Source organism: Zonotrichia albicollis, chromosome 10, assembly GCF_047830755.1.
Source record: "Zonotrichia albicollis isolate bZonAlb1 chromosome 10, bZonAlb1.hap1, whole genome shotgun sequence".
NCBI classification, from domain to species: Eukaryota; Metazoa; Chordata; class Aves; order Passeriformes; family Passerellidae; genus Zonotrichia; species Zonotrichia albicollis.
Genome location: NC_133828.1, coordinates 30,758,295 through 30,784,023, shown reverse-complemented (window position 1 = coordinate 30,784,023; position 25,729 = coordinate 30,758,295). Strand labels below are relative to the sequence as shown.

General features: G+C 49.4%; 2 protein-coding genes across 5 annotated transcripts in view; one reads left to right on the top strand and one right to left on the bottom strand.

Moving 5' to 3' along the window:
• Positions 1–2,037: 2,037 nt before the first annotated feature.
• STK11IP (serine/threonine kinase 11 interacting protein) lies at positions 2,038–22,654 on the bottom strand. The gene is made up of 24 exons (XM_074548619.1): positions 22,465–22,654; positions 22,163–22,365; positions 20,063–20,137; positions 19,740–19,835; positions 18,704–18,811; positions 18,427–18,498; positions 17,331–17,460; positions 17,066–17,169; positions 16,179–16,268; positions 15,124–15,165; positions 14,459–14,626; positions 14,075–14,156; positions 13,605–13,970; positions 13,231–13,421; positions 12,162–12,272; positions 9,911–10,106; positions 8,049–8,546; positions 6,435–6,550; positions 6,151–6,248; positions 5,809–5,987; positions 5,470–5,554; positions 4,915–4,997; positions 3,181–3,407; positions 2,038–2,879 (listed from the first exon to the last, which is right to left on the bottom strand). The coding sequence occupies exons 1-24, from the start codon at positions 22,517–22,519 to the stop codon at positions 2,739–2,741; spliced, it is 3,516 nt and encodes a 1,171-aa protein (XP_074404720.1). The 5' UTR covers positions 22,520–22,654; the 3' UTR covers positions 2,038–2,738.
• Positions 22,655–22,740: 86 nt separating this feature from the next.
• SLC4A3 (solute carrier family 4 member 3) overlaps positions 22,741–25,729 on the top strand; it is a 33,880-nt gene continuing 30,891 nt past the window's right edge. The window contains exon 1 of one of the 4 annotated variants that reach the window (XM_074548617.1): positions 22,741–22,959. The gene's annotated coding sequence lies outside the window, so the exon portion shown is untranslated. The other 3 variants (XM_074548615.1, XM_074548618.1, XM_074548616.1) reach the window with 3 other exon arrangements.

The window sequence follows — 25,729 nt, the reverse complement described above, 5'->3', positions numbered from 1 at the left end:
TCAGTGGGATGCCTGCAGTGCTGGATGGTGGAATGTGTTAGGGGAGCCCTTGCACACACCCAGCTGATGCAAGGAGACCAGTTAATGTAATCACTGCACCAGGTGCAGGAGCCCTACAGCAAAGCATTTATGGAGTAACCAAAAAGGGGTTAATCTGTAATAACCAGGAGAAAACGCTAAGTGAAAACAAAGCAAGTGTTTCATGAAGAGGAGGAGACAGGTTGCAGCGGTGCATGTGAGCTTTCCTGTCAGTGCAGCAGCCAAAGGAATGCAGAAAAGCAGGGTGCTGTTTAGGGGACCAAGAGGCTGGTGCTGAACTGGGAGCAGAGACCACAGCAGACATGGCAAAGAAGAGAAGCAAATAATTAGTCACCTCTGAAATAAAATGTGGGAAGAGCTTGAGAAGAGCTGTGGACAGGCACACAACCAAAACCTTTGGTTCTGGCAGTCCACACTTTGTCAGGCCCCTCAACACACACCCAGATACTGGAGTAGCAAAGGTGCAGCTTGGCTAGGACCAGAAAAGCAAGTTCCAGGAATGAGTTTTCTCAGGGAATCAGCTGGAGCAGAAGAGACATCAATGAGCTGGTCCAGTAACTCCAAATTTGACTCTTGCCCTTTGTGAAAGACGCAGCTACAGAAGGTGAAGGCAGAACTTACACAAGCTCCTTAAATGGCAAGATGAATACATAAAACCCTACTGGTGTTTACTGGCTCAGCTCTCCCAGAGTCCTTCCCCCAGACAAAGCTGGGGACTGAGCTCACTCAGTCTGAGATCCCCAAAGGAACAGAGAGCAGCAGCCGATTGAGGAAGAGGGGAGAAAGTGGGATGAATTGTGACATCTGCCTCCAGACAGTACAGATCTTATCAAGTCTGTAGATGGCTAGATAAAAATATTGGCCACTGTGGGCCTTCAGCAACTCGACTGCCTCTGGAAGTGACAGAAAAACGTCCAACAGTACAGTGACCCCAAGAAAGAGTGGCCTTCAGACCCAGGATGGAAACTAAACTTCCTGCTCTCCTAAGGCTATTTAGAATGGCATAGATGGGTTTGAGCAGGAAGGGAAACTTTATTGCATCTTTTCAGGGAAGCAGCAGGATGCAGTGGGGCCAAGTCCCTGCTGTTTTCTCGATGACAGAAACTGAAGTCACTGACACCAACTTTGGGCATGTGGAAAGTTTAAATGTCATAGAGACTACTGTGAATAGCTGCTATATTCAATATCCAAAGAAAACAGGCATCAGGTCACTGAATGTCAAATGCACATCTTTATAAAAATCAAGATCACATTGACATAAAATACAGGTTTGTCACTAAGGACTGAACAGTCAGAAAACTTGGCCTGAAGCTGCAGACTGAACATTCATAGGAAAAGAGAGATGCTGTTCTGGGAAAAGCTACCATCAGTAAAGGTCCCTACTTAGGGTATCAGATCCCACCTATCAGCACCTAATGTATCAGGTCTATTTCTGCCCACCCCCACAGGGAGCTTCAACTGCATCAAAACATCACACACAGTTCTGTCTTTGCTCTTCATGGGGCAGGGGCAGAGACTGAAATTAGCAAAGCCTTGGCCAGGCAGCAGCATTTTTTGAGGTACATTTAACTCTGTAGGAGAAGTTGAGACAAGGTAAAGCTCTATATGGGGAAGAACATAGAGGCAGGCACTCCCACCTCTACAGCCACACCAACAACAGCTCCTGAGACAGTAAGCCTCTGAGGGCCTGTGCAGCCAGTAAGCAGCGTGCTGGGGCTGAAAAGCCACAGGATGCCCACATAAGGGCAACAGTCAAAGGAGAACACCACAACCTGTACCTGGTGTCAGTCTAATCCTGTTTAAAATTGTTCCTTTGTTGCTCCTTGGAAGAAAGTGGAGAAGATTAGCCTAGTATCCCATTCACACCCACCCTGAACAGGACAGGGAGAATGGCCTAAATCCAGTGAGATGTTTAGGGAACCCTTGAGGCAGCAGTATGGAAGCCCTTAGAAAGACATTACACCACGGCAAAAGAATGAAACAAGGAAAACATGACAATTCAATAAATATAAGCTTTTATTACAATAGAAAATAGTAAAACTCATGTTAAAATAGACTCTTGCTTTTGGACTTCTCAGAAAAAGCCTAAGCCTTGCTTATTCTTGTTGGTGCCCATCAAGGTCCCGACCCCTAAGCCATGAGCAACACATTTCTGTGCTGAGAACCTCGAGGCTCCTTCCTCCCAGTGACAGTGAAAGACTACAGCAGCAGACTGAGCCATGCCCCATCAGGCACAGAGGCAAAGGCTCTCTGTGGGGTTGTGTACAACGTGCTTCATCCCCTTGTGCAATCAGGCTCCAGTTTGAAGCAGGTAGCTTTAGGGAAACCATGGACAAGAAGGAGGGAGAGGAAAAAAAAATCATCAGCATATAATGATAGCTGTCCTGAAACAGCTAAGAAGGCAGCAAATGCATCTGCCAGAAATGGCACCTGACTGCCTTTGGGTACCTTACACACTATTTATTACAAGGAACACTCTCCACCTTCTCCTTGGGTGTCCCATCCAGTGCAAATAACTGACTGTGCAGCCTGAACCATTGTGTGCTCCCCTCTTACCCACCAGAAGGGGCCAGGGGCAAGAGTAGAGTGGAAAGCAGAGGCCACAGGACAGCAAGGCCAGATGGAGTGGGAGACACTTGTGCACCACTGCTGGCACAGCAGCACTTGGCTGCAAGCCCCGGCTGCTCCAGCCCCCAGGCTCACTCCAGTGCCTCATGCACAGCCTTCCGGAGCTCGATGGAGAACATCTCCTCCCAGGGCCCGCGGATCCACTCCACCAGCTCCACCAGGAGCTCCGGGCTCTCTGTGCGGATGTGCCACGTGCTCTCTAGCTTCAGCACCTGGCAGGGAGGAAAGGCAGGCAGGTGAATGAGCAGACTGGCCCGACAGGCACCAGTCAGCCTGAGCCACCATCCCCCAGCACAGCTGCCAGCTCCTCCTAATGCCTCTGTGACCTCTTGACCCTCTCTGTTGCCAGCAGCCGAGTGTCCCTTGCAAGGCTTTACAATGTGCTCCCCTGGCTCTGTGGTACAAGGCCCTGGGTTAGGATGGGAGATGACAGCCCCAAGACACTCCTGCAGGAACAGGATCTGAGCACAGTCAGCCCCCGGCACCCTGAGCCCATGAGCACCTCCCGCTTACCTCATCGTAAAGCATCAGCTTGATGTCACAAGGGCAGAGGCGATAGGTGATGATATTGCTGATACTGGTGATTGGCTGCTTCTCCTTCAACTGAATGTTGCTCCTAGAAGGCATTTCTGCCTCATGGTCTTCATCCAAGGAGGGCTGCACCTGCCACTGGTGATTCTCCTCCAGCAGAAATAGCATGCTTCGGGTACTCAGCAGGGTCACAGGAAAAGCAGATGCCCCTAAAAGGATATGAGGGAATAAGAAATGCTTTGCTGAGAGCCTGAGTCACCACAGAACCAGCTTTGCTCTCCATTCCTCCCCTAGGGAAATCCTTTACAGCAGCAATAACTTGGGTGAATGACTTTATCCAGTTTCCTGAGTGAAGAGGAGACCAGGGTACTGAAATGTGGCTGGGTTTGACCAGCTTAAGCAAGGTTGTTGCAGGAGCATGCACATGAAAGACCACTGCCCAGCAAGGCTTGTCTAGCCCATGCCCTCAAGTGAGGCAGGAAGAATCATCTGAGTCCTTTGACCTCTTAAACAACATTTTACTACTCCTTAGTTAAAATTTGACAGCTGCAGCTCAAAGCCTGCCTTTTTTGGCCTGAATTTGTCTGGCTGCAGATATCTGATAGGTGGAACAGAGAGCACACACAGAAAGTTTAATAACAAGCTGGGATGCGTCATAAATACGACAGGAAGTAAAGTAGTTTTGATAAACTTTAGGCAACATAAATATAATCCAGCTCTTTCAGTTGATGCAAATTAAAAGCACTACAACTTGGGAATAAGTTAGATGCACAGTAATAGAAACCATTAGCAAAACTGCCTGAGGTCACAGGGGATCACAAGCTGATGCAGCAGTATGATGCTTTTCTCATCACATCTCACTCTTGGGAATTAGTAGGACTATCAGAAAGGGGATGTTTAATTAATCCTGTCTACTTGGTAATGAGATCTCAGCTGGAACTGTGTCCAGTTTTGGGCACCACACTCTAAAAGAGGAGAAAACTTTAGAGTAAGAAAAACACACTGTAAATTCTCCCTCTCACATACTATCTGTTCAGCTTGAGGATAGCAATAAACATACTTCCCACAGGTTCCTTCAGATCCTAACACTCCTGTGCCTCCCCAATGGTCAATGGTGATCAGGGGTGCAAAAGCTTAGCAGATTGGTCAGAATGTGATTAAGAGTTAGGTTGCTTTTTTCAATGTCCCAAGCTATGACAACGCTGGAATTATTCACTCAAACCCCAAGTTTAACACGTCTGTCCCTCAGCAAGGCCTGGAACAAAACTTGAAGGGCTCCAGCAGGCTCCTCCTGTACTATCATCTCAGGTTCTGGTCACCTACTTCTGTTTTCTCAAATGAAGAAGTCTTTCAGCAACTCAGACAAACCATCTGTTTTTATGACTCCTCATCTTTCCCTTAGATCAGGGCAATGATCCAGCCCTCACATAATCTCCAGCTTCTCAAGCTGTCACCAAAACTGGTGTGCAGGACCAGCTGCTCCCTAGAGCTTAGACTTCCATGTAGAAAAGGACTGGGAGATTTGCTGGATGAACAGAAGTATGCTGCTATTCTACACAGCCCAACACTAGGAAAGAGCCCTCACCCATGCCCCCACCCAATTTCACTGCAGGAAAAAAGGCACAGCTCTTTTCCCCCAGACTGTGCACTAAAATCACAAGCATGTAAGCAGACAGCACAATGTGCAGGACATCTGGCTGCTGAGATCTCCTGTACCTTGGATCAGGTATGCCAGCAGGTAGAAGAAACAAGTGTCATCTGCAGCTGCAGAATCTGTGCTCTTGGAGTCCAGCAGAGGCCTGGAGGAGATACAACATTGGGCTGATAAGGAAGCAATCTGTTTCCAGTCTAGGCCTGCTGTGAACTAGCTTACTGTTCCCAGTCCTCCCAGTGAAGGGAAGGACCCATGTCTCCCAGATAATGCAAAGTCCTCCTTCTCCTGGTCCTCTGACTACCACCTTGACAGCCAGGAGCCAAATGTTTCTTGCAAGTAAGAAGGCTGCCCTATGCCTCCCACTTTTACTTCCCTCCATTATACCCTGGCTCTCCAGAAGAGCTGAAGTTGCCCTGCCTGGCTCAGCCCATGACACCTTTTGCCTGCTCACCCTCTGTGCAGCAGGCACTTAAGAGAGCTGCCTTAAACCACTAACACAGGCCTGGCTGCAACTCCAGTGGTGCCTCCTTCTGTGCTACCCCCAATGCTTCCCAGGCTCTGCTGGACAAGCAGACATCCCTTCCTACCTGAAATCCAAACCTCTCACAGGCTCTTACCATAGCCAGTGCTGGGGGTTCATCTCGACAGTGGGGATTTCCTTCACCTTACTCCTGTGCTTAGCAGGCAGTTCTTGCAGAAGATCTAAAGAGGGGGAGAAGGCAGGTGTCATTTATTGCAAACCCAAGGGCAGCACGAAACAGCTCAGGACACTTCTCTACTGTTCAGAGAGGTGTTCCAAGTTATGATGGCAGTGAGATTCTTTCTCTCCCAGCTCTTTTTTCTGACCTGTCAAGAAGTTTATTTCCAACATCTATCCAACAATAGCTGTCCTGATAGTTCCCCAAGAACAAATCTTTCAAATCCTCTGCCCAACGCCCCTACAGCTCTACTCTTACCTGTCAGAGTCTGCAGGAACTGGTCACAGCAGCTTTGGTTCCGGATCAGCAGATTGTAGGAAGTTTTTGGGTTCTCAAACTCCATTCTCAAGGTCTGGTGGCAGAGTCCCACTTCCAGATGAGAAATATCAGACAGGTAGTGAGAGTCATTCTTCTTCAGCCAGTCTGCAGGTTGTCCCCTAATCACAGAGCACAGCCCCCAGCTGCAGCAGGCTGCCCCATCTCCTCTCCCACTGCAACAGGGGGTTTGCCAGCAGAGCCTGTGCATGTCACCACCCTCCAGGGTAAGGGCAGCAAGGCTGGCACTACCCAGCACTCACAGACTTGCTGCAGGGTCCTCACCTGATAGCTCCAGTGACTTCCAGCACATAAATCTTGAGGTCAGAAGCAACCAGGATTGAGAGGAACTCTCCTGGCCGGCCAAACTTCACCATGACCACCTAGAGCACACAGAGGGTGGGTCACAGCTTTGGCCTGCCCCTTGACAGCTCATCCACAGAAAGGCCAGACTCAAAGACACTTCAGCTCCCTTCACCTCCCACAGTCTCTGAGACGCCATCTCAGAACTCACAGGGTGGCAAGAGGGACAGCAGAAGAGCTGTAGGAGTGGTGCTGTGGGAGCTCACCTTGAGGAAGCACTGGAACTCCTCAGCATTCTCCTCAAACACTTCCATGTCCAGGTAGAGCTTCAGGCGATGATCCACTGCGCGGAAGTCCCTTGTGTTCAGGACGCTGTTTACAGCTGAGGAGAGCAGAGGGCAGCAATGACACTGTCCCCTGGCCAGGGGCTGCCTGAGCATGCACACAGGCACCAGGGCACAGTGTCACCCCCTCTGCACACCTGCTTCCATCAGGTCTCTCCTCAAGACAAAGGGCCAAACCTGTGGGCTTTACAGGCCACAGGTCTCCATGTGGAGATAAAACAAAATTCATTCCTCCAACACTTGCTTTTTTTTTCCAGATATACAAAGCTTTGGTCTAAGTCAGATTCAAACTGTTCTTGGCTGTTTAGTCACAGAAGGACACTGCTTTGCTGCTGGATTTGGCAGGAAGACAATTCTTTATCACAAAGCCAGAAAGATATTTCTTATTTCAGCTGGTGTCAGCTCAGGTCAACTTTTTAACTGGCTTTGATCGTGGCAAGGTTAAAGAGGCCTGAGGAAGACACCAATAAAAATGCTAAAGAGTATAATTAGGTTTGTCATGAAATTGTATAACTAAAAAATTTATACAACAGCCATAGTACTGCCCAAGAGTTCACACTTCCCAGCAGAGCCTGTTCTCCACCAGAAATGCTACACTAATCAACCACTCCTCACCAGGAACTTTCCATAGGCCCGGTTTTAAATTGGGACCTCGCAATTTGACCCCAGAAAAGAGACTGCCTTATTTCTCATACTTCAACTGTACAAGACTGAACAGAGCAACCTTAAAACTTTGATTCTACACTGACTCCTCTTCTGAGGCACAGCAGTCTTGAAGGACTGGGGAAGACCTCTATAGATCAATAAAACAACAGGTTGTAAATCAGAACTACACTCAGCTGCAGTATAGTCACTTGCTGGGCTAGACCAGATAACCTCCACAGCTCCTTTCCAACTTGTTATTCTGTAAATCACAATCTGCTACCCAGCCAAAGGCAGTCTGATACATCAGAAATCCAAGGTCCTTCAGAAAAATAATTTGTGGACCTCCTGTCTTACATGACAGCACTCAGTCATGTAAGACTTACACACAGCCAGCATGCAGTCTCTTGGATAGGTTTTGTCATCTGAAGCTCACAAAAAAAGTGAGGAAAGCACAAGCAACTGTAGATCCACAAACCAGAGCCTCCTACTAGCACACCAGCCTCACACTGCACTTAAGCCAAGAATAAATAGAGAGTAATTGTGCATACTGCTCTCCAAAGGTAATGCTCCAGCTGGCAGCTCATGGATGCCACAGGAACCCAGTGTGTCCATAACTGAGCAATGCAGCTTCTAGAACAAGACCCTATTACTCAGAGTCTAAGCAATAATAGGTATTAGGAGCTGACTCACTTTTCCTACCTTCAGGCATGAGGATTTAACAGAGAGGGGAATGAAAATCTCTGCTTATAAGAACCACACGTTTATGGCTGCTCACACTCGATGTCCCCCTTGCCCATTAAACAGGAGAAAGTGTACCATACAAGCACCAGTGATAAAACCAGCAATAAGCTGCCAACATCTCTAAACCCTGCACAGCTTCCTCATACTCACAAGGACTGAGATTCCATGTTTCCTCGGACTCAGAGTTCACAGAGAGTGGGGAAGGCGTGGGCCCCCGAGAAGCGCTGTGACGGCAGCTTCCCACCAGGCTGCCCCCGCTGGTGTCCGGGTGGCTGAGGGACAAGGACTGGCTCTTCACACCCTGCTCCTTCCCAGGGCCACCCTCTGATCCACGGCAGGTGGGATGAGGAGTGCTGCCAGGCTCAGGGTCAGCGCTCAGCTCCGGGCTCCTGGTGCTGTTGCTGGTGTCTATCTCCGAGCTGTCCTCCCCTCCAATGTAGAACTGCCCGCTCCCAGTGACCAGGACAGACGTTTCCTCTGGGCCCTCCTGCTGGCTGCCTCCCTCCAGCACGGAGTCTGACAGGTCCTCACTTGTGCTGTCGGCACCGGGCGGCAGAGGTGTGCTGGAGCACTCCTCTGAAGGCAGAATGACCACATGGTCACTGGAACAACTGGGACAGGCTATGGGCTCACCAGCCGCTGCAGGACCTGTGAAAGAGTTTGTCAGGTATAAAGAAAAGGCAGAACAGCTCGCCCCAGCAAGATTTTACTTCCCCCCACCCCCTCTGCAAACCAAGAAACCTCCCTTTTCAAAGTAGAGAATAGTTACAGTCTGACTTGAACAGCTTGTTGAGCAACTTGCTCAGAAGCATATCCTACATACCTCCCCTCACAAATCAACCAGAAATTCTGGATCAGTGCCACACAAAATAGTTCTGCTCAGATTTAGGGTAGCCCAGCATCTGCCGTGGCTGCAACTGAAACTGTACCAGGGCTTTGTCTCGTGACTTTCCTTCACATCTGCAAGTGCTCACATAACCTCAGAAGCCCAAGCTCATGACCAGTCAATCCAATCTTCCTTAGCCACCTCCATCCCCAGCATGCTGTGTCCCTTCCCCAGCTGTCCTCATCCCTTCTGACACTGATTCCTGTTGCCCCTTCACCCACACCAGAACAGACTCCCAGCTGGATCATGGGATTCCCATTACTCTGGCAGGGATAAGAAAGTATCCTGGAGTGGAGAAAAGTGCTGCAGCCAGGACAGCACTTCTGTGTTCAATGCAGTACTTCAATCCCAGGATACTTTCTCAAAACAGCATCTTCTCAGCTATGGCACTCCTCACTTGAAATATAAACTGAGCTTCAAAAAACACAGCAATCACAAGATGCCTACACAGGAATAGCCACATCTCAGCTGAGATACCACATCTAGTTTTAAACAGCCAAAGAAAAGCGTGGACAAATAGGAAAAAGTACAAAGACCAGCAAGAAACTGAATGTATGAGATATGACTGACAAGTAAATTATCTAGAGAATTGAGCTTATTTAGTCTAGAGGACAGCAACTAGGAAGAGTTGCCAGGGAGAACAATGGCCCTCAAGTACAAAGAAAAAAATAAACTGCTCCTCCGAAGTGGCAGCAAGAGTGGGCTTAAGATCACAGACAGGGAGACTTAGATTAGGATTCTGGTTGTTTTTCTGATGTCTAACAGCCAAAGTTTTACCTGAAATACTGAAATACAGATTCCCTGGAAGCTTCCATTAGCAAAAGCTCTTTAGAACAAATAAAGTTTCTGTGGCAGAACTGACTACATGACCTTTAAGTCCTCTCCCAGACTTCAGTTTCCAGCACCCTTGTGTTCCCCCAGGCCACTCAGCACAGGAGTGATGTTTGCTTAACCTTAAACCAGTGGTTTATTCCTGCTAGGAAACAAGGCTTTTTCCAGTCCAAGTAGGCCAAGTGAGAGATCATCCCAAATAGGTTTTAAATTCCAATACAGACAAAGCTGCCACCCTGGAAGTCCTCCTAGGCATTAATCAGCAAACATCCTTCTTCTGGGCACTACAGCCTACCTTGACCTGGGGCAACTAGAGTCTCCAGGATTTTGGTGTCTCCAAGTTCTGAAGAATAGGAACCTTGATGCCAAGGGGGCAGGGACTGTGAAAACTCTTGCTTGCATTTCAGGCACTGGAGCTTCATGGATCCCTTCTCTTGGTCCTGATTTCGCCGATTCTCCTCAACAGCTGGGATCAACACTTCAAGGATACTCTATAAATAGCAACACAGGGAAAAGGGTTCTGTCAGGTAGCTATGATTGTACTAATAAAATCAAGCTTCTGACACCATGTCATGGTTTGAGCCTGGCACAGAGCCAGTGCCCCCATGAAAATGCCCTCACCCTGGTGTCTGCTGTGAGATGTGACCAGGAATAAGCAAAACAGGCTCCAACTTAAACATAAAGAACACTTTATTACCTAAACTACAGGAAAATAGGGAAAAACTATACGGAAAAGAAAAAAAAATTGAAAACCTTACAAAGAACCACTTTCCTCCTCCCCACTACCTGACTTTCCCAATCCGATACATTCTCCCAAATCACCAACTGCCCAGCCTGGCACCACACTTTAGTATACTCAAACTTCAGTTCATGAAGAGGAAAGGAGTCCTTCTTGTTCCATAGGCTTCCCCTGGAAACACACTGAAACCTCGTGTGCTTCCCTGTCACTTCGGCACCGCCCGGAAAAAAGTCCTTTTGCCGCTTGTGACATCTTCCTTCCATGCCCAGTGCTCTCACCACCGTGCATGGCCAGAGCTGCTTTTAGGGTTGTCTTTCAAGGATGCCTTGTCTCACTCCAAAAAGGCACAGTCTCTGCTTTGGGACATCTGTCCCCCCCATATTTTTCCAACCCCCTGGGGCTGGGGGGTCCTCACGATGAACCCTCCTGGTTCTGAGCCACTGCTTCCCCCTAAGTGCAGTCTCTGTGTCACAGGAACAAACTGAGTCCATGGCCACAAGAAAAGTCCAGCCAAAAGGCCACTCCAAATCATCTCTCCCCATTCAATCATCTCCACGTTCTTCGGGCCAGGTCCTTGTCTCATCTCATCTCTTATCTCCCTTCTTATTCAGCTTCGAGGAGGATTAGCATTTTTGCAAGGCCCCAATCATGAAAGAAAGGGGTTAAAACTTTCAGTCTCTGTCTGTCCCGGAGCTGCGGCACTCCCACACACGCTGCCGCTCCGGCCGGGCACTCTTTCCCCCCTTTCTCCTCCTGGGCCGGCTGCTATCACATTCGGTGTCGCCGGCTCTCTCTCTCCCTCCTGGGGGGGGGGGGGATGGCTGCCCGAGGGCTGACTCCCTGGGATCTTCCACCCTTCCATCCTCAAGGGCCTCCTCACCTCCTATCTCTGTCCAGGCCCAGGGCCTACCACGTGGCTGCCCCTCCCCCGCCCAGCAGCAGCGGCTGGACAGGGGAGGGAGATCCGACTTCTTCTCCTCCACGTCCCAAGAGAACCTCCCAGGGCCAGAGCCCCCCTTTTTAACCCCTGTGTATTCTCGGAGGTGTGTCCAAACCCCACTGGCTACACCAGGTGTCAGTATCAAACTCCGAACATCCATTGGTTTGACCACAGCATCCCAGAATTCCCACTTCTTCCTGGTCAAACCACCACACACCAGCAAGACTTTTCACATGCCTCACTATAGCATTTCAGAGTGTAAGGGGTGCAAGAATATTTCCCAGCTGTGCAAGACTTGCCAAGGGCATGGAGCTTCACTGCAGAAGACCAAGACAACCTGTTTTTGCAGGTCTGTGCCTGATAGCTACACGCTGACAGGCTCCCTCTGGAACTCTGATCTCAAGGGTCCCATCTATTTGTGTCTTGTCTCTAACAACTTGTTCAAATGTACTTAAATCTTGAGAGAAATTACTGAATAAGAGACCAGAGTCCCTACAGCAGCTGTGTGGACATAGCACTGACATTCACTGTCCAGAGGACCAAGCACAGGCCAGCACATCACTCAGCACCCACAAAACATTACATTGCATGTGCACAAGTAATGATCACTAGCTTGACTACAAACTTTTCATCCCAAGAGGGAGGAAAGTGCAAGACTCTCTCCTTGAGAGCAATGTTTATGCTACAGGAGCTCCATTGCCCAAGCCATGCTCACAGGGCCCTCCACAGGTCACCTGTGCAGAAGAAGAAATCCCTAAAGCCAGACCCGGGCAGCAGGTGCTTGTGTGCTCTGAGAACAGCAGCCCTATGCTGGCTGGAAGAATTCAGTGCCTTGCAGTGACAGTACCCCCTCCCCAAGCCCCCCACCTGCAGACACTGCTCGGGGCAGTCGTCAAGCACCACGTATCTGCGCTTCTGCCGGTCCTTGCGGATGTAGCTGAAGTGCAACGTGAGGACAGGGAAAACTCGCTCCAGGTCCTGCAGGAGACAGAAAACACCCTTTCTAGGATGAGGGAGAAGCTTTCACAGACTACATTTGCTTGCAAAGGGCTGAAACATGGCCATACAAGCACTTAATTTAGTGAGTCCTAGGCATCCCTCCACAGCTGATAGCATTTGGGAGTCTGGTAAAATGGGCAGAAATAAATAAACAAATATAAAGCCATTAAGTGCTGACAAGACTTGCACTGAGTGCTTGAAAAATTGCATGAGCGCTTGAAACTTACAAAAGTAACTCTCAAGGCCTAGAACAAAGCGTTTCAAACAAAACATCTTTTTCATAAAGGTATTTCAGAAGAATATCAAACCACAAACATTCAAAAAGGCACAAGGGCAGGGTTTAAAAATGAGTTGGAGCTTTTAGAGAAAACAGAATTAGAGAAACTTGTGAACATGTCTGTATGCAGACTGAATGTTAAAATCTTACCACATGGAGAAAGGGATTTCCAGACTCCCTTTCTAAAGAACCACAAAAGCCAAATAGGGCTGGTAATGCTAAAGTGTGCACCTAGAGCAGATGGCACACTGCCCACTGAGCTGCCAAACTAGCCTCTGTGCTGCTCTAGAGACAACGCAATCCACAAAGAGTCCTCCAAGACCAGGGTGATATCTCAGTGAGGAATGGATGGGAAGGAGATCTCCATTTCATTTAAGTTCCTCTTGAGAAGTCTCTCATTCCTCCACACCAGAACAACTCCAGCCATTGTCTTTAAATTCCAGCTTTGGAACAGATTTGATGCTGGCTTCTGCTGCATTATCACAGTTAGTCTAAGCAATAGAGATGCCATTAGATACACATGCATTGGGTTGAAGGCATGCTCAATCAGGCTTTGCAGGAGCTAGGAAAAGACCTGCAGGATTCTCGACAGGAGCCCAAAGCTAGAATGCTGCCATACACAGGGAGTAAGACAAAGGCTCACAGAGAAGTGTAACTCACCATCCTCTTCCAGGTCAACTCAGAGGTCTCCACATTCTTCAGGCATTTCAGCTCCAGCTTGTGGAGGACTCTGGCAGCCTTCAGTTCCACCTCAATCACATGCTTAGCTGTGACTCGCAGGAAGATCCACTCAGGCTCTGGATCCCCTTCTCCTTCTATTTGGCTCACCAGCACTGGCTGGCACAGGTCCACTGCCAAACAAGACACAATACAGGTCAGTACATGCAGTAGGCCTTCAGTCCTGCTAGACCTAGGTCCTTAGCATTCCCACAATACTGGGCACCATGATACAGCTTCAGAGACAAAACACATTTGATTAATCTATTTTGTTCTCATCCAAGCCCTTAAAAACAGCAGTGAAAGGACCTGTTTACCTTCTACCTTCTCGTCTTCTTCCTCTCCAAGCATTAGCTCATCTGCCTCCTCCTCTCTCTGTTCTCCTTCCATAGGCTCATCCAGCTGTACTTCAGGCTCTTCCTCCTTTGCAATGTCATCCAAAGGAGGAGAGGATCCTTCTTCCTGGGATAACTGGGGCTTTCCTTGCTCTGGGTCAGAGCTCTCGCTCTGCTGGTCCATTGCAGCAGGTGTGCCTGTGATCTCCTCTGCAGAGCGGCTGCGGGACATGACGGGCACTTGGTCATGCTCCTCCAGGTGTCTCTTGTACTGCAGCCAGTCAGCACCAAAGCGATCCCTGAAGCTGGCCAGGCGCTTCATCTCCTTCTGATGCTCTAGGACCAGACCTGCAAAGAGAAAACTTGGGAAGTATGAAGGTAGTCACCAGGCCAGAACACTCTTACTGTGGGCACTTTAGCTGCTATGTTATTAAGGAGACAAAAACGCTCACCAGCAGAGAGGGGTAATGCCTGGGGCTCGTGTTCTGTGTCACTTGGCTCCGAAATACTTGCTCTGCGCACTTTGACTTTTCCCTGGGAAAAAACAGGATAAAAGTAGTTGTGAGGAGCTAGAACAATGAAAACAGCACCTGATGAGGGGCTCTGCCAAGCTGAAGGGTTTATAGCTGTTACAGTGTAGGGACACACCCTGAAACACTTGTGAGGGTGTATGAAGATTAATATTAAAGCCCTTTCCTAACACACAGCAATGTAGAGGCTCACTAACCACGCAGTCAGTACCACACCACATCTCAGTGCAGAAGGCTTTCACATCAAGGCATCCCCTTCACCCAACACACCAGCTACATGACTAAGAAGCCATGTCACTCCCTGACCTTGCTTTTCTTTCGAGAGACCTTGACAGCCACATTCTCCGATGGGGACTGGCTGTCGCTGAAGTCTGCAGCACAGGAGCTCTCCAGTGCACTGCGGTCCAGTGCAGTCTTCTCTGAGGTAGAAGTGTGGATGGACTGGGACACACTTTGCACAAGTCTTGGAAGGTGCTTAAACAAGAAAAAGAGAGTATTTCCAGCTGAGTGCAAAGGGCAGACAAGGTAACCAAGCCACAACTCAGGCTGACAGCTTTCCTGCTCCTCACCTCAGGCTTTCACCATCTCTAAGCACTGACAACAGATCCTGCCTGATTGATTGGATTGTTTATCACAACCAATCTAATTTACCTCAATCTCTGCCTTTCTTAAAAATAGCAGATGGGAAACTGATAAGTATTTTGCTGACATGTAGCTCAAGTGTCAAGTACCATACAGTACCTGAAGAGGAAGCAGGCAAGGCTCCAAGTTCTGCAAGGCTACATAAGCCAGAATAAATTACACTGGCCAGTTCCAGCAATTATTAGGAATCAGCATGAACTGAGACAAAATGATCTGTGTCAAAGTCAAGGTAGCCCATAAAGATTTAATAGGACACATGACAATGCAAAAACGTGTCAGAGTTCCCAGTCCTAAAGCCAGTAAGATCAGTTTTTAAGAATTGTACTTACCATTAGGTCTGAGGAAGAGAGTGGCTCCCCGTCCAAGAAGAACTGTAATTAGAGACCCATTTGCAGTCAGATTCCATTTGGCTGGCACATACTCAGGACAACTTCTGCTGACTCCTACTTCCCTTCAGGCCACCCTAGGGTTGGGATCCCTGGCAAAAAAACTGCAAAGAAACAACCCTGTTCCTGCCTATCCACCACTCCTTTAGTTGTAGCTACCTAATAGCATGTAAGGCCAGAAGGGACCGTTGTGGTTTTCCTGTTTTTTCAGAAACGTATCCAAGACAGTTCACGGAAGAAGTACAATGGATTATTCTACAACCACTCAAATTGTTTTGAAAGGTACTCACTTTCACCTCAAAGCCTTTATCCCACTTCTAGCCTGACTTCACATAGCTTCCAGTAATTTGAACTTTTTCCAAGATGCAGTTTGAAGACAATGAATCCAGCAATTTGCCACTAATATGAAGGGCAGACCAGCTCTGGAGCACCTTTGACCCTTAGCAAGTAAGTTTATTCTGCTAAACTGCCAAACACTGGATTTGCTGGCTTCTTTATTTGAAATCAGATTATCAAGAACTGACCTAAGCACTGGAGTGTAAGGGAACAGTAATGACACCTGACTGAGAGCAGAGTGAAGGAGACAAAGATGTGGCCATGGCTGCCAAAGTAGTACATACTTTGGTCAGGTGGGCAAAGACGTGAGTTCCTTCTTTGCACAGTCCAGCTACATCATTACTATCTAGTAGGAACAAAGTTCCATCAGTGAGCAAAACTGAAGAGGTAGACAGTGAAGCCATATCAAGATTTAAAGTGCTGCAAACCAGAGATCAGTATTCAACTCTGTGCTGGCCAGCACATCACTTAAAAATGTAAGCTTAAACAATGCTACTGCAGGTAAAAAAAAAAAGAAAAAAAAAAAGAAGCAACCACAAAAGAATCACCACTGCTACACAGCTGGAATAAATCTGCAAGTTTCTTTTCCCTCATTTGCCCCAAATGTTAGAACACCCTATGCCTTCAACAGCAGGGGCAGAAGGCAGGTGGCTAATACTCACATTGGAGAAGGCTGCCCTGGGAGACACATGGACAAGGGCTGCAGATCGGTGATTTTGATGGAACCATATTGGGTTTCCCTCCAAATATAGCTGGGTGAGGGAAACACACAAGTTGTTATTAGAAGCAATATTCTCTACCCCAGTCTATCCTGCCTGCAGGCTCCAGTCTTTCTCTCTGCTTCAAGAAATATCCTTGCAGTGGAACAGTTACCAAGCCAGGAGAGGACTAGGCTTTTAAAATGCTTCTTGAAATTAGTTCAGCAAATAGAGAAGCAGATTAAAGTACCTCCTATTCATGACCTAAATCATTATGAGTTTTTTCAGTACTGACTCTAAAAAGTGTTGAAAGAACAGTCCTTTGCAGGCCCAGAGAAGCTGTAGATGTCCCATCCCTGGAGGTATTCAAGGCCAGATTGGATGTGGCTTTGAGCAACCTGGTCTAGTGGGAGGTGTGTCCCTGCCCATGGCAGAAGGGTTGGAACTAGACCTTTGAGGTCCCTACCAACCAAAACCACTCTGATTCTATGATCTTCCTTCACAAGCACTATAGTGACTGCAATGCTCCTTCAGACGTCTCTGAAAACACAAATCCACAACAGGATTATGGGAGGATCTTAACTGAACTTGACAATGTTAAAATCAGAAAGGATGAGCAAGGAAATGGGGGTGAATATATGAAAAAAGGTTGGCTTGAGGAAGGGTCACTAAAAATGAAGGCTGAAACACAGGTGTCTGTGTAAGGCTCCCCCATCAGTTTCCTGCAATAAAATTAAATGCTCAAGAGTTGAACCTATCTTTCAAAACTCTCTGGTTACTACAAAGTCTCCATCTTGCACACCCTGACCATGAAATCCCTAATTTACCAAATCATCAGGCTTTATGCTTACTTTTCTTAAACAGTGCAGAGTGGACAATGGTGCCAGCTGGGCATGTTCCAGCAACAGGTTATAGGCCACATCCAGGTGCTGCAGATTCACAAGCTGTTCCACCCCTGTGAACAAAGCAAGAAACCATCAGCATGCTAGACAACATAACCTTCCCCAAAACTGAACCCTAGTAAAAATAGTTGTGCCCAAGATTCCAAGTTCTGTTCGTTCCCAAGGACAACAGGAAGGCTTCAAACTCAGAAATGCTTCTCCCCTGTGGGCTCACCATTGATGCTGTCGAGCTCATTGTTGCGCAGGACCAGAGTTACCAGCTTGGATCGGCTGAAGATGCCAAGGGTTGGCACCTTGGACAGGAAGTTGTATGCCAGATTGAGGTATTCTAGCTCTGTAAGGGTCTGTTCAGAGAGAAGAGCAGCACTGGATCAGTTGGGACCTTATCTCAAAGCCTGGCCCTGAACTCAAGGCAGGGCACTAGCTTCTACCATTTTTTTTCATCCCAACAAGGTGAACCAACAAGTGAGTTTCTTTAGACTGTTCTTGCAGGAAGAGTTAAATGTTCACATTGGGAGTGGTTTGTTTAGGGGCACTCAGCATCATCTGACTGCTTTACAGAATTTGCCAGGAGCACCTTTCTCTTTCCTCACCAACTTCGATGGAGCATAGGAAAGGACTGGACATCCTGCCTCAGCAAAAGGAGTGAACTACCAAAATAAACCCTTTCTTACCTTTGTAAAGATGATGGGGAATGATACATTGTGAGCCCACCAACCCCACAAAAAGCTGTTTCATAGCTTTCCTTCAAAGAAGCAGATCCAACCCAGCAAAGCATGGATTTCACTGCTGTTCCCCAGAAACACACGTGCCATTGTGATGGACGATTCCTTTTCTAGAGTAACTGACTGGTTTCTGAGAACAGGAAGTAAATTCTGCTGGCAGTTTGGACAAACTGAACAGTAAGCTTCTACAGCCCCATGCCTGGCTACATAATTCTCACTGGCTGCACAGATTACAGCAAAGCCTTGGCCACAGTGGAGTGCCCACCCTGTCGGGGGCTGTACACCCAGAGTACCCTGTGTGTATCAGTGCATTTACCACTCAGCCATGCTGGGCTGCCAAGTGACAACTAGAGCTAACTCTCTGTCTTTGAGGTGAGGAACACTGCCTTCTCTGCCTCAGTGGCACTTGGACTGCACACACAGGGCAGTGGTTTTCAGGCTGCAAGCACTAGCTCTAAGCCACACCACATCTGTCATTTCTTTTACTATACCTCACCTAGTAGGAAGGTGATGTCAATGATTACAGAATTTTAGCAGTATCCTCTGCACAGGAGAAAACTCTGCTGGTCAGCCCAAAATACTCACCGTTAAATAGTGCTCACAATCCTGGATCTTGTTGTGACTCAAATCCAAGACCCTCAGAGCATTCAGTAATTGCTGAGGGACAAAAAGATACTAGATCAGATCCTACAACTCTCTCTGTTACAGCATGAAAAGCCTCTCCTGCTGGGAGAGGCCAGCAAAATTAACACTGCCCGCTCCCTCCCACCCAGACCTAGCAGCATCAGTAACAGAAGGCCTGGCTCTTGGCTGTGATCACCTCCTCTTCTACTCAGCCATGCAGGAAGGATGCCCCACTCACCAGTGAGTCATCCAAGGCAGTGATTGAGTTATAGCTGAAGTTCACAGTCTGCAGTTCCAACCACGGGAGAGCACAGCTCAGATCTCCACCGCATGCTGAAATTATTTCCTAGGAGGAAGAGAGGAGCCATACCTTGGTGAGTACTAGCTGTTACAGTAAAAGCAGATGAACACAGGAGAACAGTCTAGAAGGTGGCTGACATACTTGTTTTGCTTAGAGAGGCAGCGACTTTTATGTCCCTAATTCAAGTATTCAGAGGTGATGGGAATCTCATGGCCAGATATTTAAAAAGAAGGGAGATGTTGATGTTTTTGTTTCCTACACTGAAGTGGCAATAGTTAGCCTAATCTGTTAGATTTCTTAGGCTCAGAACACTGAGCACAAAGATTCATGCTAACAAAATCATTTCCAGGCCTCTCTCAAACAAAAGCAAGACTCACACTTGTATCCTAACAGATAAAAAGCTCTGAAAGCACTCCCTACCATCAGCCCCTGCTCTCCAGCAGGTGTCTGCTTCCACATCCCAGAGAGAAGCTGAGAGGCCCATGGCCAGCACAGCCCATGCTACTCAGCTCTTCATGGCTGGAACTAGCCTTCATGTCTCAGAAATGCGCTGGGCAGCAGTGCAGGTAAGACACTGGGGCACAGCATTTCCTCTGACAATAAGCTCTAAGAAGGCTGCTGAGGTATAATGAAATAAACCTTGACCAGCTGCAGTCCTTGAATGTGGAAACAGCCAGATACACAGAGCTGTCAGACCTAGTTGGCACAAATGTTGTCTAGAGCCAGAAATTCTCAAGAAGCTGAAGAGAAGATTACAGAGCACATGTGCTTGCAAGCAGGGAATCCTTCAACACTGCTTGAGACAGGAGTAGGACCCCAGAAGAGGGAAGGGAGATGAAGCCATACACAACATGAATGAATAAAAGGAGTGACACAGTTTCCTATATCTTCCCTGTGTGAAGAGCTGTAGGAGCTGTAGGATGAAGACAGCCTTTCTCTTGCAATTGACCCCATGAGCTGTGTAGACACTCACCTCCAGTGTACTGATACATTTGCAGCAGGTTAGAGATTCCAGCTGAGAATAGACGAATCGCAGTCCCCGGAGGCAGTGTGGAGGGACAGACCTCAACTGCAGCAGTGATGAGAAAGTAAGAACAACACACATCAAAATATTACAGTGGTGGAGCAGGTCCAAGTTTTACCCCAAGCAAGAGTTGCAGGAGTTTAATCTTAGCCTTCCAGGGAAGCCACAAAAGCCTACCCAGTTTTTAGGAGCAGAGGCATTCTGCAGCCACAAAACTAGCCAAGAAAACCCAAACAGCAAGACTCAAAATCACTCTTGCCATCTATACTTACTTCCAGATGCCGGAGGGACTTGAAAGGGAAGATCTTCACAGCAGATTGCAAAACACAGTTTGGAACATGAACAAGCTGGAGAAATTAGAAAAGAAGTCTCATGTCAAGCTTGATTTGTGCTGCATTACTACCTTCCTGATGCACCAACTGCAGCACCTTGGACAGGCTGTCCCTCCAGCTCGGGTAATCCCTGAAAAGCTCTCTCCCAGTGCTGGTAGTGGCACTGTCTCCCTGGATCCATAGTACAGTAGAGGTCACAGAGAATAGTATGTTAGCAAGTGTGGTCTGCCAGCCCACAGAGCTCCTCTTCATCTCCCCTGCCCACATGGCTATGCCACTTTCAGCACCACTGGGAGGTCTGACATCTGGATTCCTCATCAGCCACAACCAGCAAATCTACTAAAGACAAAACTAACTGCTGGAGGTATGTTTATCAAGCAGCTGAGTAGAACTAGCACTCTGGTGGGAGGTGTGCATGTACATTTCACCACAAGAGGCCAAATAAGGCAAATCACAAGCAGATACAATGGAAAACAGCCGGTCTCCAAGGCACTGTTAGTGTTAGACTGAGGTGCCTGCAAACCTCCTCTTTGCATTCTGTAGTACAGCCACAGGTCCTTTCAGCACAGGGCAGTTAGGCTGTGTACATACACCATAAAGCAGCTTATTAAAACCACCTTCTAACGCTTTCTAGCACATAAACAGTATTTCTGGCTGCTACTGAAAGTGAGTAATGAAACAGTTACCACTTCCACTGTGGACAGCAAAGTACAACCAGAAAGACCATCTCTGCTAGTTACATATACATTCACATAGAAGTGACTCATCAGATGCAGAACTGACATCATAAGGTCTCATCACCACTACTGCATCCACAGCTACAGCCCTGCCAAGAGTGGATCACTGCCCACTGCCTGCCAGCACTAATGCAGCGCGTTGAACAAAAGCATTTGTAAGGGGAGCTTGCACTGGCAAGCTTTAATGACCAGGTCTAGCAAAGTTTATTTCAGATGCCATTCTTGCTTTGCCTTGATCATCTCCTCTTCCTCCACTGTCTTAAAAATCTGTCAGGCTGATATAAATTATTAGCTTCTCCAAGTAAATGAGTTACCAGACATCAATGGGCAGGGGCTTCTTTAGAGGCTTGTTCCAGAGAGAGCACATTTTCCAGTGAACAGGAGCACTCACCACAACATCCCTCTGATTGCAGTGTCCCTCCCTGCCTCCTCCTGCCAGGAGACCCATGTTTGTTCCCAGACTCTGTGCCCCTCTTTACTACACTGTTACAAAATCCTCCCAACAACATTCTGATACTGCTCCACTCTCACAGGGAAAACAAGTTTTTAAAGACACCACAGATTTTAGTGCCCAGCCACAATACCTTTTGAGCCCCATGGCAGACCAAAACAGCCTCTTCCCCCTTTCAGGCTCCCTTCACCTCTGCTACCCACCCAGCAAGTCTCAGTGCTGAGCAGAATCATGGGCAGCATCAATGCACATGCCACCTTTCAAAAACCTCTCTGAAGAATTTCTTGATTTGCAGTTATATCTTTATTACAGCCTCTTTACTACAGTCTATTTGTTGTTAAAATTAATGAGGATACGTTACTAGAAATATCCCGTCCTGTGAAACTGATCAACCAGAACCACTGCCCAGGCTGCCGAAGTAAGCGGCAGCCTTAAAGTGTGCACAGCATCTGACCGTCTGCTCAAGTTCCCTGGCTCCACTGCCTTGGGCACATCAATCATCACTCCAGGAGCACTCAGCTGTGCTCAGGTGCCAGATACTGCCTGAATTGCTCAAGCCCTTCAGGAAATAATCATTTCCCCCACAATGACAACACCTTACCAGGGTCAGAACTTAATTAACTCCTGTTGCCCCCGTTTTTAACTCCGAGAAACTTTCTGCTGAGTTGCACGGCTGACCCTAGGTAAGCAGCTATAGACTATCGTGCTAAGCGACGACTCCACGCAAGAGCCCTGGGAGAGCCCTGTGACCCACGGGGCCCGCAGGTCACACGGGGACAATGGGCACCAGAGGCTGCTCTGAGGCTGTGCCTGCCACCTCCTCTGGCCGGCCCGGCCCCGCTGGGTACGGACCTTCAGAGAATGAGTCTTCTGCAGGACATCGAAAAGGAACTGCGCCTGGAGGATGGCGGCTGTCTCGGCGGGGTGCGAGGGCAGCGCCACGAAGCCCCGGTTCTGGTTGCGGGAGCCCAGGTGCTGTTCGAAGACCTGCGTGAGGTGCTGCAGGGTGGAGGTGAGCAGCGTCAGCGTGCTGGAGCCGTCCAGGACGAGGTCCCCTGCAGGACAGGGAAGGGACGGGCCAGGCCGTGAGTGCCCACACGCCGGGGGCACTGACGCGACCCGGCCCGGCCCGGCCCGCGGCGGCCGCCACTCACCCGCGTCCTGCAGCAGCCGCGCCAGGCCGCGCACCAGCGTCTCGGCCGCAGCCATCTGCAGCGGGGAGGCCGAGGCGACCCCGGCCCGGCCCGGTTCGGCACGGCCCGGCCGGTCCCGCCGCCGCTCCGCCGCTCTTCCGCGTTGCCGCCGAGGCGCGCCCTTCCGCCGCACCAGCGAGGCGGCCGCCGCTCACATCCGGTTGCCATGGAGCCCGCCCCAGCGTCCCCCTCCCGCTCGGCGGGGCCCTCGCCCCCCGGCCCCCGCCCCTCCGCCGCCCCGCGCCGCCGCCCCGCAGCCCCCCCGGTAAGCCGCGGAGGCCCGGCAGCGGCGGCGCTCGGCGCGGAGCGGGCCGGGCCGGCGGGAGGCCGGGGAGCAGCGCCGCCCGCCGCCAGCGCGGCGCGGCACGGCACGTGTCGGGCGGAGCGCGGCGGCGGCGGGGCCGGGGCGCGGCGCGGCGGCGGCGGCGGGCGGCTCTCCTGCTCCGGCGGTGCGAGGTACGGGCCGGAGGGAGGGGGTCGGGGGGTGGGCTGTACCTTCGCTGCTGCCCCGGCTGCAGCAGCTCCGCCTGGCTGCCTTGCCCCGGGCCGTCTGCGGAGCGCTCCGGTGCTGCACGGTGCGTGGCGCGGTGCGGGTGGCTGCCGGTGCGGGGCATGGTGCATGGCACGGCACGGTGCGGGGCGGTGCATGGCACGGGGCACGGCACGGCACGGCACGCAGCGCGGTGCTCGGGGCTGGATGCGGCGCGGCTTGGAGCAGTCCCGCGCTCCGCTCCGTACGGGCTTGCACGGCACGGCACGGAGGTGGTGCAGTGACCCCGGTGGCTGTCTGTCTGTGTCCCTTTCCTTCCCCGACTGTACGTGTGTCTGTCAGAGCCGTCCGTACGTCCAGTGGAGGGGTGGCTTATTGTTACTGTCTGGTGTTGGCACTTCGTTCTGGAGTGAATTTTGTTCCGTGTGTTCGTTTATGTCCGTGGACCGTGCAGGCTCCGTCCCGTCTGGCACCCTGTGAAGGGCCTGTTGAGAGGGAGAGTCACGGAACAGACAGTGCTTCAGGAGTGAATGGCTGTGATGGTTCGTCCAGGGTAGTTCAGTGGAGTAGAGGATTCATTGAAATATTTAAGCCTTCTAAAGTGTTTGTGTAATAATACAGATTTCAACATAGCCATGTGGGAGAGAGATCTACAGGTTAAAACCTTCGTTCCACAAAACTTTGTGTGTTTACTGTCTTATGTGTTGCCTTTTCATTCTGATATGTGTGTCCTGTTCCTTGGCCATGACAGAGGAGAGGTAGGGGCAGCGCAGCCCACTCCTGTTTTGTTTGGCTTTGAGGCTGTGAGTGTCACAGTAGTATCCAAATGCTTTGGTGTATGCAGCAGCACCCCTCCTGCTCCTTTTCTCTGTGGACACGCACATCAGTATTTCGTCCCAGGAAAATCTTCCAAGGCCTCTAATCCTTCTCCTTTGTGAGCTCTTCCAGTCTGTGCCTATCAGCCAGAGTCCCTTCTCCTCCCCTATCCTCAAACCAGCTTTGTCCCTGTGGCTTTATCCCTATCTTAACATCCACTCCTAGTCTAGACACTCCACAGCTAAATTATTTTCAGCCAATGGCCAAGGGATTAAGGAAGAGCTGAGGAGATGGATGGGGGACCTGATGGCTGTCTCCATGCAGCCCCTTGCCCACGGAGCTGGGGCAGCCTGCCTGCAGAGTTACTGACTCATCTTTGTTACAAAGGGACAGCGTGAACTGCTCGCCTCGGCCCTCAAAGATGTGCCAAATTTTGTTTTTCTCAGCAAAACAGGGAAGCACTGGCACTGTGAAGCAGCCTTTGGGGATGAGGGGGAGCCCCACTGGAGTCCCTGTGATCAACATGTGGGAGATGCTGTAGCTGCCAGCATTGCAGGGATGTGCCTGCTCACTTTCCTTCAGAATCCCTTAAGCCTAGGTGGTCGGTACAATGGTCAGTACAAGGTATGGTGGTTTTTGTGAGCCAGTTCTGTTTACTGATGTGCTCGTGGAGAGAGCAGGGATGTGTGAGTGCACACAGGTTGGCAGGCTGTGGATTTTTCTGGCCTCCCTTTGAATCTGGCCTGCTGGCATGACGCTTCTATTACTGAAAATTACTTCTAGCGGGAATGCTGAATCACGTACTCCCCATAACCAGGAGATACAGTAGGATGAAGGTATCAGTCATTTGCTTTTCTTTAGTGGTGTTTGTTTTTTTATTTTCCCATTTTATCTTGTGCTCTTCTTATGGCAACCCAGGCAGTGATGCCAGCAGGCTGGGCACTTCAGCATGGTGCTTATTAGCAGAATTCTCCCTGATACTCCTTTTAAGTTTCTATTTTCAATTTTAACCTATTCTTAAGTCTCTTTATGAAGGGCTGCCTGACAAAAAAATAATCTTCAGTTGTGTTTTACATCCTTGAGATCTTTCCAGACTGCTGGTTTGTTCCATCCCCATCTTAGTCATCCCATATTGTGCTAGATAAAATTAGCTCCTAACCTTTCCTTATAAATCAATCCCTCTGGCCCACTGGCAAAATTTTGCTCTTCTCTGAACTCCATCTGTTGAGGGTGGTAGAAACGCCAGGCAGGATCCTGAAGGTTTCCATCCCACCTTCCTCCAGAGGTGTCACAAAGTGAGGGGCAAGTGGCCTCTAGTGGCCGTGGACAGCCGTGAATGTGCCGAAGGGGAGCAGCAGTGTTTCAGGCTGTGGGCTCTCCATTCTTCAGGACCAGGAGAGCTGGTTGGGTTAGAATCAGAGAACACACCTCTCATCCTCACCTCCTCTCTCGTCCCCAAAGCGTCAGAGCCTTCCAGCAGCTGGGCCCCAAGTCCTGTTTGATTGAGGTGCCCACACAGTCCATTGTGCTTTCAGTGATGGAAACCCCGTGGGTATCTCCCAGTCCCTCTGAAATTTCAAAGCAAGTCTCCAGGGCTCTCTTACTGCTACTACAACTGTCTGGCTTTTAGCTGTTCAGCCTCATTAGAGTGATGGCTTCAGCATAATTCTGAATGTGCTGCTATGATGGGTAAAGAAAGACTAGGTGCTGGATTTTCCCTCCCTTTTAACTCCGCTTAGGCAGTCGGGCTGTAGTTTTAAACTCAGTATAACATTTTAGCCATCTGGTGTCAGCAGAATATGTTGCACCCAGTAGTTCTCCAGGATATGAGTTTCCTCCCTCCCAGAGCACAAAATGCCCCTGGAGCCTCTGCCGTGCTTCAGACATACCTAAGGTTGCCCTGAAACAAAGCACATTGCT

Excerpts from the sequence above, each read along its gene's own strand:
- STK11IP (XM_074548619.1), bottom strand. The coding sequence starts at position 22,519 with ATGGCTGCGGCCGAGACGCTGGTGCGCGGCCTGGCGCGGCTGCTGCAG. Across the intron at positions 18,812-19,739 it reads AATGTATCAGTACACTGGAG|GAAATAATTTCAGCATGCGG; the intron begins GTGAGTGTCTAC and ends TCTTCCTCCTAG. Across the intron at positions 18,499-18,703 it reads CTGCCTTGGATGACTCACTG|CAATTACTGAATGCTCTGAG; the intron begins GTGAGTGGGGCA and ends TTTGTCCCTCAG.